Source organism: Amblyomma mixtum, chromosome 10 (genome assembly GCF_055824585.1).
Source record: "Amblyomma mixtum isolate Tamu chromosome 10, ASM5582458v1, whole genome shotgun sequence".
NCBI lineage: Eukaryota > Metazoa > Arthropoda > Arachnida > Ixodida > Ixodidae > Amblyomma > Amblyomma mixtum.
In genome coordinates, this window is record NC_143021.1 from 149,859,127 (window position 1) to 149,872,185 (window position 13,059).

Consider the following 13,059-nt stretch of genomic DNA (forward strand, 5'->3'; position numbering starts at 1 on the left):
CAGTTGTCATTTTGTTTTTTTCTACTAGTTCTTTTACCTTAGGGTTTCTAGAACGCATGGAGAAACCCAGGGACAGCGGTGTGCGTGATGCCTTTTGATTGTTATACTTTTTGTGAAGGATGCAGCTGCACTCTTTATAACACTTGAGAACGTATCAAAGGCCTGTGCAGTGCCTGAACTTGAAATAATTGCTGAGAAATCTGCCCGTGCCATTTCTTCACTGTAAGCCTGCTTATCTAGTGTCGTCTTAACGTAATTCGTTTTATTCTAGATATGATGCGATTCAAAGTAAAAAAAAAACACTGGATAATGGTCAGCGGTGTTGACTTCTGCAACTCCAACATTTCGCGAAAACTCAGCATTAGATGAAATAGTGTCTAGCAAAGAATTTTTATTACGCGACACGCATCGAGCCGGTACGTTTACGAGAGACTCAAAGCCAAATCCACTAAAGCAACTAATAAATTCTTCTTGGCCCGGCCTTGTGCAATAAATTAAATGAATGCTTGAGTGACCCAGTATTAGCACATTTTTGTTTTGCTGAGCAATTTTTTCCAGCCTAGTGGAGGAAGAACTGCGGAAGCCAGCAGTTCAACGTGAGGGAAACGGATAAACAGTGCCCACGATTCTTTTTGGGGTGTATTGAGGGAAGAAATTTTCATTTTCCACCCACTACGACTCACACTTGTTCATGCTAGCGCTTAAACCATCTCGCCTGTAGAGTGAGAGCGAGGATGAAATGAACATAGCACCGCCCCCGTGAGGGCTGCTATTGCGATGAACAAATTCAGCTTTGTAGTCTTGCAAAGAGAACAATGTTTTCATCTTCGGGGTGAAGAGAAGCATCCGAAAAGCAGATAAGTGAAAAACGATGGTTTGTTTACTCAAGTAATGTAGGAACGTCATTAAGACATTTACTCGGGTTTAGAACTTTGAAACGAACAGCACAAGCGAGACTGTTTGCATAATTTATCTCTCAGATCTGAAGTCGAAAAATAATCCATTTACTCTGCGCCTGCTGTTATTGAAGCGTCAGAAAAAACTTCTCCCTTCTTCTCAGATGTTATTGTCAACACAGTGTTGTCTGTTAACTTGCGTGCTCTGATGACATAGTTGTTCGCCCAAAGGAATATCTTTTTTTGCTTTATTTAGTTTCAGAGCCACCGCTGAAAGTCTTTTGTTAGCTGGTGTGAGGTGTTCATTTACGAACACAAAATTATCAGCCAGTGCAGAGAAGCCAGTACCTTTCGTTGTCAGGCGTGTCTTACGAGGCTTTGCCAGGAACTGATTTCGCTTTTCCCGGGAACAAAAAAGTACAATCCCATTCTTCGCGTTAAAACGTGTAGGAACACGATACACAGTTTCAAAATACTCAGCCAACAAACCAGTTTAACAAACCAACAATCCAGCAAATTAACAATCCAACAATCCAAATCATAACCCACAATCGAATCCGTAATCCAGTCCTGAATCTAACAAGGCACGAACATTCAATGAATAAAGAAAAGAAAATTGGGGTCTCGGCGGGAGTGGAAACCGGGCCTATGGCTTGCGAGACGGGGAGGAGGAGGAGGAAAAACTTTATTAAAGAGAAGGGGAGCTGCGCGAGCTTATGGTTGGGGACCTCATTCCAGAGCTGGCTTCAGGTGCCCTGCGGGCCTGTTGTGTGAGGGCTCGTTGTTCCTCCAGGTTATTGCAGCTCAGCAGCGCCTCCCGCCGCTCAAAAGGCGGGGACGATTGCGCTACGTCGCCCCGGTTAGACGTTTGCAGCTGATAAAGTCGCGTCTAGCGACTGCAGAGTTGCCTTAGGAACGCATCTTGGAGACATGCGTTGAGGCGTAAATGAGTAATTATGAGCTGATAAGTTACAGATGTACCAATTAACCGAGTACGAACGTACATTTCCGGTAAATTTACATCTCGACTGGCGTGTCGTAGCGCCATCATGCGGTACACACTGAAAACCGCCCTCGCAATGTAGAACGCTGGTCCAGCAGATGACGTACGCGTAGTAATGCAGCGGACGCCAGCTCGGCCACTTAGCCATGCCCCAAGACGCTAATTAAGATGGGGGACAGCGCACAGCTTTCACATTTCCGCACGTAAGGAGAATTAAGTGCACCTCATAAATTTTTCGATTATTTGAGGTGTTCACTAAGAGCCGCAGCACTTTCACAGTAAATCAATTAGAGCTGTGAAAGAGAAAAGATCAATGAAAGAGATAAAAGGAATATCAAAAAAGCCATGAAAACGATGAAGACGAAGTCAATGACAGTGAATTATAAACACAGTTAACAGCCAAAATGTGTTAGAGTCCCTATGAGCACGGCAGGTTTCACCTAATGTGCCCGATAGCGAGGCTGTGAGATCATTGTATCAGTACGCTGGCCGTCGCGTTAGCAAAGTAGGGAGTTGACATGTTAAACTGATTCACCTCCATGATAGCTAAACTTTTGTCATTTTTGAGTGCATAAGCGACATCGTAGTGACGCATGTGGTTGTGCAGATGGTATAAGAAGCCGTGTTTCTTCGAGATAAAACCAGTTGTAAGTCAGCGCCTGTCTCCTGTCCTGACCCGTCGTTTTGCGCTCTTCCATAACAAAAGGTTTCACGTGAGAGTTAAATCCTCTTTAATTAAGGACCACAGGGTGCCGTGGCGTTATACGCGTACATCAATCGCATAACAGAGATTAGTTTGAACGGTGCCACGCCATGAATATTTTGTCGCATGGACTGTCCAGGCACCCGAAGCGTGATCAAAGATGTTCAGGCGCATGCAGATAATGTGTCCTTTAAACCCTAGAAGAGGACGACAGGGTCTCACGACTGCCGCCCAGTCTCCAAGTCGGTTAGCCCATGAGCGTGCAGGTCAACCCTGTAATTGACCTCGAGGAGCAGATAACCAGACCGCACTGCCCGTGGCTATCCTCAGAAACCATTTCTGCGCATTTTTGAAGGTTTGTGAAGAGGTACACACATAGAATTCTGTAAAATGGAAGCAGTCTCAAGTCACGGCAGGGCAAGGCTCCAGTACAGGGCAACATAGCATGCAGCAATGCGTGGGGCACCGCATACACGGGTCACCAAGCCAAGCACTCGCAGACTTTTCTCTTTTATCTCCAGAATGTAGGCGAAAAAGAAAACTTAGGCTTTAAGTGGACAACAGACACTCTAAAAGTCATCTGATTGTTAAGAGCGTTAGATAACTCAGTGCAATAAGTGTTGCCCGTAAACGATATTATGACAGTCATATTTGCGTTCACGAGGGAAACGGATTATGCGATCAATAGGTCGTCAACCTATTGGACATCTGTGAGAGAGGAGAAATTTCATGAAAATCTTTGATGAAGGGACAGCATAGCAGAGTCCTGAAGATAGATCCCTACAAAACCAAACTTGACACACTAAACCGACGTAACTTCTGTTTACCCTAGATCACGCAGCTTTCTCTACCTTGTAGGTAGCTAGCAAAACAGCTGCAATAGCACCTACCTACAAGGAGCTTAGTTCGAGTGTCTAAGAAGCAAACAGTGTCGCTAAATCAAAGGCCTCGATGCGATCACCATAAAGAGCATCAGCCAACACACGGCAGAAGACTGCCGGAGCAACAAATAAAAAAAAAGTGACACGGTTAGCTTCAAATCAACGACCGGCTCAAAAACATCCTGATAGTCATGTAGGCGGCTTTGCAAAACAAATTACAGCTGTGGATGAATGGCTATCTCAAACCCCTTAGCAACGGAAAACAGAAGGGATATAGGCCGGTAGTTGCCGGGAGCAGTGCGTGCTAGGGCCGCAAAAACTAGTACCATAGATTATTTCCACGAGGCGGAAAAGTTGCCGTGCTAAGAGAAGACCTAATTATTTCCAGTGGAATTGATGCGATTCCGTCGCGACAAACTTTAACGGTGAAAAAAGAGATGCCATCACCAACAACAGGCGTTTTAGATGGTAGATGTCGGATAGCGTCAGTTAACTCCGGACTGCATTAAAGAGTGCGCTCAGTCACTAACCTGAGCAGGGCCGCTAGTGCCATTCCATGCGAACTATCGCGTTCGCCATACTCGCGGTTGAGGCCATTTATTCTTCTTCTCAGGGATGCCCGTTGTGCCATTGGCGATGGCGGCGTAGCCATACACTTTCATTTTACATCTCGCCATAACGAACGTCCTCAGTGTAACTTTAAGTGCCGTAAGGCGACCTTGCGCGGCCCCTTCAAGCGTCGAGTGAGCAGCCGTATACCTTCATGTACTCCGGCCATAGTGCTTTGACCGCCCTAGCTGCTCTGCTCCTATTACGTACTTTTCCCCGTACGTAACTGAGTGGACTCGACGATGTGCCCTCATTCAACCAAAGAAGCCGTCACCCATCCCAAGGAACGGCTGTATATCGCAACCACTCCTGTCACCGTGCAAGCAGGATTAACAAAGATTGGGCGGAGGGGTTTGGATTGCGTCCGAAAGACAATTCGGTCCGTTTTATTCTCTTCTAAAAGACAAGGTCGCGTTTCCTGGAATACTGCAGCTTTTCGGTTCAGATTCCTCAGGCCTGAATTTAAGTGGAACACTTCACCTGCTTTGAACTTGCTCACGATGTAGCTCTATAGGATTTTTTTTATTTTTAAGTTAACTGATACACCAAACAGATCAGTTGGCTGAGAGGAAGTGAACCTATTCCCAGTCATTGTCAATATTTGATTTCCTGTCGTGACTGACAAGACGCGTTTTGGAACGAAATGAAAGAGTATCTCAACCAAATTGAAGGCGACTGAAAACCTTTTTCCACGAAAGCTTCCTTCAGCCTATGTTAATGGTCTTCGCCACGTGACAAGAAAAAGGAACCGAACTCTGCTCCCTGCTGCTGCTCGCTCAACTCTCAGTCGCCCCTCGGTCACGTCTCTATGAAGGAAGAACCGAGTTGGTGGCAAAACGTTGGGCTGCTGATAAATAATGGTTAGTGTCAGTATTCTTCGAAGTTTATACGTTCTGTAAAATCTTGCTGCTACACGTATGGCCTACTAAGTGCAGCCGGGAGAAGGAACTCCTTGGCACTTCACCATCGACAGGCAGTTGTACGCGATCACGTCATGGCGCTAAACACAGACGGAACACAAACGTTTTAATGGTAGGGGATGGCACTGACTACAGAAAGAGGGAATAAATTGATTTCGATTGAATAAAAGGCGCAGTAATTGCCGGAATTCACGTGGACACCTTAACAACGGCGTAAAAGAGGAAGTAAGGAGGGAGGGAAAATAAAGGGAGAGAAGATGCGCCGGAGTGGAGGGCTCATGATTAATTTCGGCCATCTGAGTATCTTTAACGTGCATACAACTGATATCGCAAAGCGCACAGCGCACGGGCTTCCTCGCTTTCGCCTCCGTCGAGACAAAGGGGCGAAGCGAGAGACCTTTGAATCATCGTTTCAAAGGAACGCAAGCGAACGATTGCTTGCGTACTGTTGTAGTGCAGTAGGATTTCAATGATTGTTGATGCTGCAAACAATGTCAGTCAATTCGTCACCCTCTTATGGGCCTCAAATACACAGCAGCTCGCTAACACCGCTGTAGATGGCCTGTTCAATAAAGACCGCTTGAATATGTGAAGAGGGGCAAGTTCTTCTGCAAAACTTGGTGAACACCGCTTGCTCTTGTTCAGCATCCTTTGCGAAGGTCAAGTACAGCGCGCGGGCGGTGAACCGCACCTCCTCCGTTGCGGCAAAGTAAGGTCCGCATAGAGCACAAGTTGTATTAGTATGCGAGATTACAAATGAGCTGTCAGGGACGCCTTAGTGCAGTAATCCGGTACTATTTAGACCCTCTAGGACTTTTTCACGTGCGCTGGTATTTCCCGGCACACGGCCGTTTTTCCACCCCTACTGAAATGCAGCCGCTGCAGCAGATATTTGGACCCCGTAACCTTGGGAACAGCAGCTGAATGCCAAATGCACTCAGTGGGTGCATATGGCGTAATTAGACAGCCGGAGGGCCTTTAAACACCCGCACGGATTTCGACGCTACAAGGCTCGGGTTCAGCCCGTATATGCAGTTACCTTTTGAGCGAAACCCTTGGACGCCATTTTCGACACAAATTTATATGCTTTTTATGCCCCTGTGTGTAACTAGCTATGCCGTTTGTCTATGAAGTATACTAAAGTTAGTATCGTCCCGCAGGTGTTTGCAATGATATTGTTACTGAAAAGACTACAGAACACATGTCATGAACTAAACGCTCGAAGTGGCTGCCATGTTGGGTGGAAGGATGGCGCTTCCAAGGAAGAATCAAAACTCCTCACATTTGTGGATACTTCAGACGTCTGTAAGTCACCAGCAGGTCCCAAAGTTATATATCATTTTACATATGGCCGCTGCGAGCAGTTTTTGATGATGTGAATCATAGTTCCGTTCCTTTTAAACATTTTGGTCCAAAACACCAAAATCTTCTTGCCACACGATGAGGATAACATTTCAAGAAAATCACACATTTCGACAACATAAACGGTTGCGGCCGATCATATTCGCCCAGTTGTTCTCGTGGCGTTAGGCAGCGCCCAATACGGGAAGGAGTCCAAATCGAACATGGCGTAGCCGACGGTTGAGAGGCTGATGAGCTCCAGCACTGCGAAAACGATGTGCAGCTGCCCGCCGATGATCATCTGAAAAAGTAATACGCATTTCATGTGGGGCTCTTAGTATATTTCACAACAATACTTCTACATTAACCGCTAATGTGTCCTTGTGCATGTGAAAGAAATAATAAAAATAGGGCCGAACGGCGAAGCACTCAACTGGAAAGTTGTTGATAAAATTCTCCGCTTTCATCGGTTTGCTTCTGCTATTCTTGGCATTTTTAGTCGACTGAATTCTATGGCGAGAATGCAGAACTGAGATGTGTGCCAAACTGTTCATCTGAATGTTCCTTTTCAGCTCTGGTACACTTTAAACTAAAGGAAAATTACGCGGGTTCATCCTCTGTGAAGCCAAAGGCCGAAGCTTTTTCCGCCCTTGTTCTAGCGCTTTAAGGGTCTTTGTACACATTTGTGTGTCTTGCAAACTCGTGTCTTTTACTCTTTGTCCTTTGTCTTGTACTGGTATCTTGTTTCCGGTATATTTAGCGTCCTTCATCTTGCACTAGCAGGCTTCTTTATGCGATCTGGCGAGAACGGCAAATAATGTCAATCAAAACAGTGAGGTGGACCGCACATCCTGAATTTTCCTGCAGCAGACAGATCTCGCTACTAGCACTAACTGGTATGCTTCTCTGAATTTATCGCATTGTTTCCACCTTCAGAGCAAACATATTCCTAGGTCCTAAGGCCTTTTAGCTTTATTATTACTGGCGTTTGAAACGGAGTTATCCAAATGTTTTTAAATTTCGGAAGAAATTTGTGCGAGTGTGAAAACAATTAGGCTTTAATTTTTGCACTGGAAAAGTAAAGAATTGGCTTTACTGGAGGAAATACACAATTGAGGGGAAAGCTTAATTTCAATGAAAATTAGGAACGGTGCCTGAAACGGTGCCTGAACGAGTTTTACAATATTGAGGGACATTTTAAAGGGAAAGCTTCTTTTCTCTGTGAATGGTATAGCCAAGGTAAGCGGCGGAAATGACATGACGCCAATTCTCTTGTCGTGTGCAGTGTTTGACAAACTGAGCTGCGACAGTGACCATTCAACCGCTTCCGCCTATTGCGTTTTTACGCAGATGCGATTTGGTACCAAGTATAGTTATAGGTACCATGCATAGGTACCCGTGTAGTTAACCCCTACAACATTAGTCCACACCAGTGCAATCTGCAGTCTTCATTGAAAATAGTTTTCTTATGAAAAACCTTATCCGACGTGACATCAAGAGGGCCATTATCAAGTGAGGGCCACAGCAAATATGGCACTCAGTGACGATATCGAGCATTTTAAGAAAAAGTTGAGTGCCTCTTTTTTCTTGCTCATGACATGTAAGCCCTCCGGTTAGTAGTGCCACATGGACTCTGCGTTGCTGAATTGTAGTTTGTCTTGTTGTTTTGTTTTTGTTCTCTTTTCTCATTTTTTTTCTCTCCTCCTAGCTTTCCATGGAGCTGCACATTTGCTGAAATCTGCAATACTTAGAGTAGTGAGTGATATGTAGAGCTGTAATGTATTCCCACTTCTTGTCATCTGTGTTATTGTACGTCTTGTTTTCCTCCCCTCAGTAATGCCCGCAGGGCCAAGACGGTGTTTGAAATAAATAAATAAATAAATCGCACTGCTTTTATTCTTGCATTAAGACAGTTATAAATGCCGGTGATAAGTCAAATGTCACGCGCTATCACAGAGCTGCGAAAGGCTACTAGGAAAGAGCAGATGTCAAAGTATTAGAGGACAAAACTTGTGCCTCGAACCGACCATGTCGAGAGCCGAGATGCCCCCGTAGTCCCTCAGCAGAGCGTTGTTCTGTGAGGACGTGGAGATGGAGAAGGTGGCCGAGGCAAGGCGGGACACGGGCAGCATCAGCTTCAGGGGATTCACCTTGTGGACGCGGACCTGCGAAGAAGAGAGCCCAATTCTGTTTCTCAACACGTTCGGCAGGTTGGCCTGACCAGTCGGCTGAAGAAAGGGACCCTTTTTGGTGAAATAAAGAAAGATATTGCGAAGCTAAACGACACTCAGTGCTAGGGTAGACCTGGGTTATAAGTCACGGAAGATGCGTTTGTTCTCAGCCTGCGTGTTACGCCAATGATTGCGCTGGTGTTATGCTGTGTTGCTACAGGTAACCGCGCTGCGTTCCTTTGAGCACCGTTTTTTCACTGAAGTGAAGAGTTCCTCACTAGGTAGAGCGCATTAGATATTCCTAGCCCTGTAAAGTTTTTTCATATATTGGGGGTTGATTTCAATAGAGTTTGTTGAAGGGTGAGTCGACTCATAATTTGAGATGCACTACTGCATAGCACAACATAAAGTACACGGGACATGCGATAACTAACAACTGTTTATCAGAAGTGAACACGTGTACATAAATAATCTCTTCTAATCATATACCCTGTCCAAAAAAAGCATTATCAAACATGTGCTGGCAGGAAAAGTTGCTGCTTTTGCTTCAAGTGCACATGCGGGTCACTGAGAGATTTTTTATGCCATTTTCAGATCAAAAATCCTTTTAAGGAGGTCGCGAGTCATAGCGTCGTGTCTTGCACCTCACACCTTTATATCGCTAAACCTTGGTTACCTTTGCAAATATCAAACATCTGGGCATAGACAAGCTTGCAAAGGCCATCGGAGATTGCGGTAAAACCATTCTGAAGTTGGTTTTTGGAACCAAGATTCATGAGACCGATTCCCTCTCTGGTGCTTCGTGAGCGGCTAAGAGACATGGCAGCATCAGGTCAGCTGCTGTCTGCTCAAGCAGCTTAACACCTTCGTCGTCTGTGATCCGTTCGCAATAGGAATTCTATGAATGTTATTACCTACTCGCAACGAGGCGAGGGGACTGCTTACGCGTTTTCAGTGGTCGGCGATAATCTGTGTTGTGTGCAAGCGGCGTTGTGAACGAATTGCCCCTTTCATGTGACAAAGTATACAGTTGACAAACTGGTTGCGTGTGAACTATAGGGCGCGTGAACATGAGTAGTCACTACAAAATGGTGCAAACTTACATCTGACGAACAGCTGCAAAAATTGGAAAAAAAATGTGAGCCAAAGTGAATCATTACAAAGATCTTAGGCAGTAGCCACATCTCTGTCGCACGTGAACTCCATGAAGCTTTTTTGTATTTGAAAAAAGGATCGACATTGCATAAGCGGCACGCCAATGTGCTTGAAACAAAATAGCAACTTTTCCCGTCCACACATGTGCGATGTTTTGATTGTTTGACATGGCGTATGATTACAAGAGCGTATTTAAGTACGCGAGCTTTTTCTCAACTGTTGTTTGTTAGCGCTTTTCTCCTCTCTCCTCATGTGATGTGTGCTCTGCGTTGCGGTATAGAATAGTCCGTATTAAATATTGGTATTCAGTTGGTGTGTGTGGCTTGCTTCTGAGTAATCTAATTTACATGTGATGACGATGATAATTAGGGTATAAAGGCTATGCTTACGGGTTGAGTTGGTGGCCATTGACACTTAATGACTATCTCTTGAGCTGGACACAGGATAGATTGGGCAAAACTTCAGTGCATATATTCTACAGAGAGGACGATTACTCCTTTGAGCTGCGCATGCCATATTCCGCACATGTCGACAAGATCGGTTGATAAACGTTCGTGCATTTATTCAGCTCGCGTGTGCTGCATGTTGCGAACGTGTGCCTTTGCCATACGAGCTCGAAACCCATGTTCCGTTAGGCTGCCAGATACTCACGATGGCGTCTAGCGTGGGCAGGAGGAATGCGATGCTCTTGTCCTGGTTGGTCAGCTCTGCCGTCAGCGTCGCCACCAAGCCCAGCATGGAGAGGAACCCGAGGGAAGGCTGTGTGCCGGCGCTCTTCACCCACGATGTCAGGACATCGTGCATTCCCGAACGCTGGTGTGGTGGTTGCGGGCACAGTGGAGCAGAGTGCGAAATGTCACTTTAGCCGGCCGCTCGATTCATGCCGTAGGGACAACGTTATGATCGCCGACAGAGCAACCTGCCTCAAGCCTTTCAGTTACAAAACTAACTTGTTGTTCGAGGAGATGAGAACTTGAATAATTTACAGTGTATAAATAAGCAAATACACTGTGAGGAAAAATTAGCCTTGTAACAGCACAGTGAAGAGTTCGTGGTGAGGAGTGTATCTTAAAATACGCTTAAAAATACGCATAATACACTTAAATGTGCGCAAGAAAAAATGCAATTTAGTTCCGCACATAACTATCAGTCGGAGCCGTTTTGGTGCCCATGGGGCGCCGGCCGGCTCTCTCGCGACGAAGGAATGCGTTCTTCTGTTGGTAGCATAGTTTGTATTCACATGTGAGGAAGTTATACGAAGAAATAAAAGCGCCGTCATGATATTTTACCTATACTTGGGCTATTGTTAATATGATCTACATAACTGCTTCGTACGTGTCACTCTTGCATTCGTCGTTGGTATGATTACAGTAGCGTACTTTAACGTGCACGAAGAGCCACGCAAGCGCGTTTAGCTTGACACGTGCCACTTGACACATTCGAACAACGTATCTCATCATGCAGTCAAAAACTCTATGACGTTTTATGAAAAGGTGCGTGATCGCAAAGCTTGTTCGAAAGGATACTGCCGCGGGTGGACATTGCCCGAATTGCAGCGCGGTTTTGCTCTTCCATCCCATGACAGCGACGGACAAAGGATACCTAAAGCACGCGGAAACAAGTGCCAACGAGCCTAGCTATGGCACGTAGTGTAAAGACGGGTGGTATACTTTTAGCCCTAAGCTGCTGCGCCTTTCTAACACCTGCGTTCTTAGGCAACCGATTAGCTAAAGGGGTAAACTAACGGAAACTTTCGGGTGAGACCCTGTAGCGAGATACTGGTGATTAAGCTCAATAAGTGCAGCGTTATAGCTGGCAACGCTCTGTGCGGAGGAGTGTGAACAGACCACGAACGCACGCTTGTTCGTCCGAGCCGATAACAGGGTACCTCCTCACTACTGTCCCGAAATAAGATAATGCCAGCTAGTACAGAGTACCACAGAGAGGCGATTTTATTCTCTGGCTACCATAGAATGAACGGCAGCAACGCTGTTCGTTTACCGCCAACCACTTATACAATACACTCCCGAAGTATTTTCCGGTGTATGCCGCACGTGGCCAACGCGAGCCCGTGGACACTGAGCGAAATTGCTAAGCTCAATACATCAACCACTGTTTTGATTCTAAGCAATTCAAAACGCAAACAAGCTTTGAAAACCCGCGCTCATGAATTCCCCGCATCGCCGCTCCCTGGCCTCTTGACTAGCTTGTGCCTGCTGACCACTGCAGCGCCACCTCGTTTGTTGGCAAGCATATAGGAGGTCTTGCGACCAGCGAAAGCTGGGCACCAAACGACCAGCCCCTTGTCAATCGGTGGCTGGATTCTGTCTGAGCTTGCCACGCTGAGTAGAGGGTGTCTCCTCCGAGACCGCTATCCGCACGCGCTCTAAGGGTGTCTAAGTGGTGCGGTAAGGTGACACCAATGCAGCCCTGTGAATACCTCGTGTAAATAGGCGGCTAATAGCAACGACGATATCGCATCTCCCTGCCTCATACCCTTCGATATTTAATTTTATTCTTGACTTTATGGACCATTATGGTAACTGCCGCCGTTATAAATATCTTCTAGTATTTTCAGGTAATCCTCTTCTAAATGCTGGTTCCTCATCCAATATATTTCTTCCAATTTTTTCCGTAGCAATGCTCACGAGGTGAGATGAGAGGTGACGTTGAAGGCTGGTCGCGCCCTTTTTCTGGATAAAGGATCCTCACATTCGCTCCAAACACTTTCGACAGTAAGCAGTCACAGCTGAGAACCCGTTGATCAAAATTTGTATCAATGCACGTGCAGAAATGAGTACACGGCATGCAATCATTTAGTTGTGAATTCGCGACGCAAAGTCTTAAAGGCACCCTTATCACCAATATCCATCAAGGGAAAAGTATACAACAGCTATATCTTACTAGTACTCACCTATGGGCAGAAAAGTGGAGGCTAACGGAAAGGGTTCAGCTTAAGCACAACACAGCTAGCTTTGGAAAGAAAAATGATAGTGGTAACGATAAGAGACACCAAGAGTGCAGAGTGGGTGAGAGGGTTAATGATATCATAGTCGAAATCAAAAGGAAGAAATGAGCTTGGGCAGAGAATGTCATGCAAAGGCAAGATAACCATTGGTCCTTAAGGGTAGCGGAGTGGATTCGAAGAGAAGGCAAGCGTAGCAGGGGGCAGCAGCAGTTAGGTGGGTGGATGAGATTAAGAAATCTGCGAGCACACGGTGGCCGCAGCTGGCAAAGGACAGGTCTAATTGGAGAGACATGGGAGAGGCCGTAGTCAGGCTGATGATGATCTAACATGGTCACCTAAGCGCAGTTTTTCACAGTGACGTATTTCGGGGAGTTAGTCTTTTTCCGGCGTCTTCTTACAAAATTGTATAATA

General features: G+C 45.8%; 1 protein-coding gene across 1 annotated transcript in view; it reads right to left on the reverse strand.

Moving 5' to 3' along the window:
• Nucleotides 1–6,491: 6,491 nt before the first annotated feature.
• Nucleotides 6,492–13,059, reverse strand: part of LOC149327341 (solute carrier family 13 member 2-like) — a 56,916-nt gene continuing 50,348 nt past the window's right edge. Inside the window, exons 12-14 of the mRNA XM_089564849.1 lie at nt 10,331–10,492; nt 8,381–8,518; nt 6,492–6,654 (exon numbers count right to left, since the gene is read on the reverse strand). Coding sequence (XP_089420975.1) covers nt 6,511–6,654; nt 8,381–8,518; nt 10,331–10,492 — 444 coding nt within the window. The 3' untranslated portion in view covers nt 6,492–6,510. The remainder of the gene's footprint in view (nt 6,655–8,380; nt 8,519–10,330; nt 10,493–13,059) is intronic.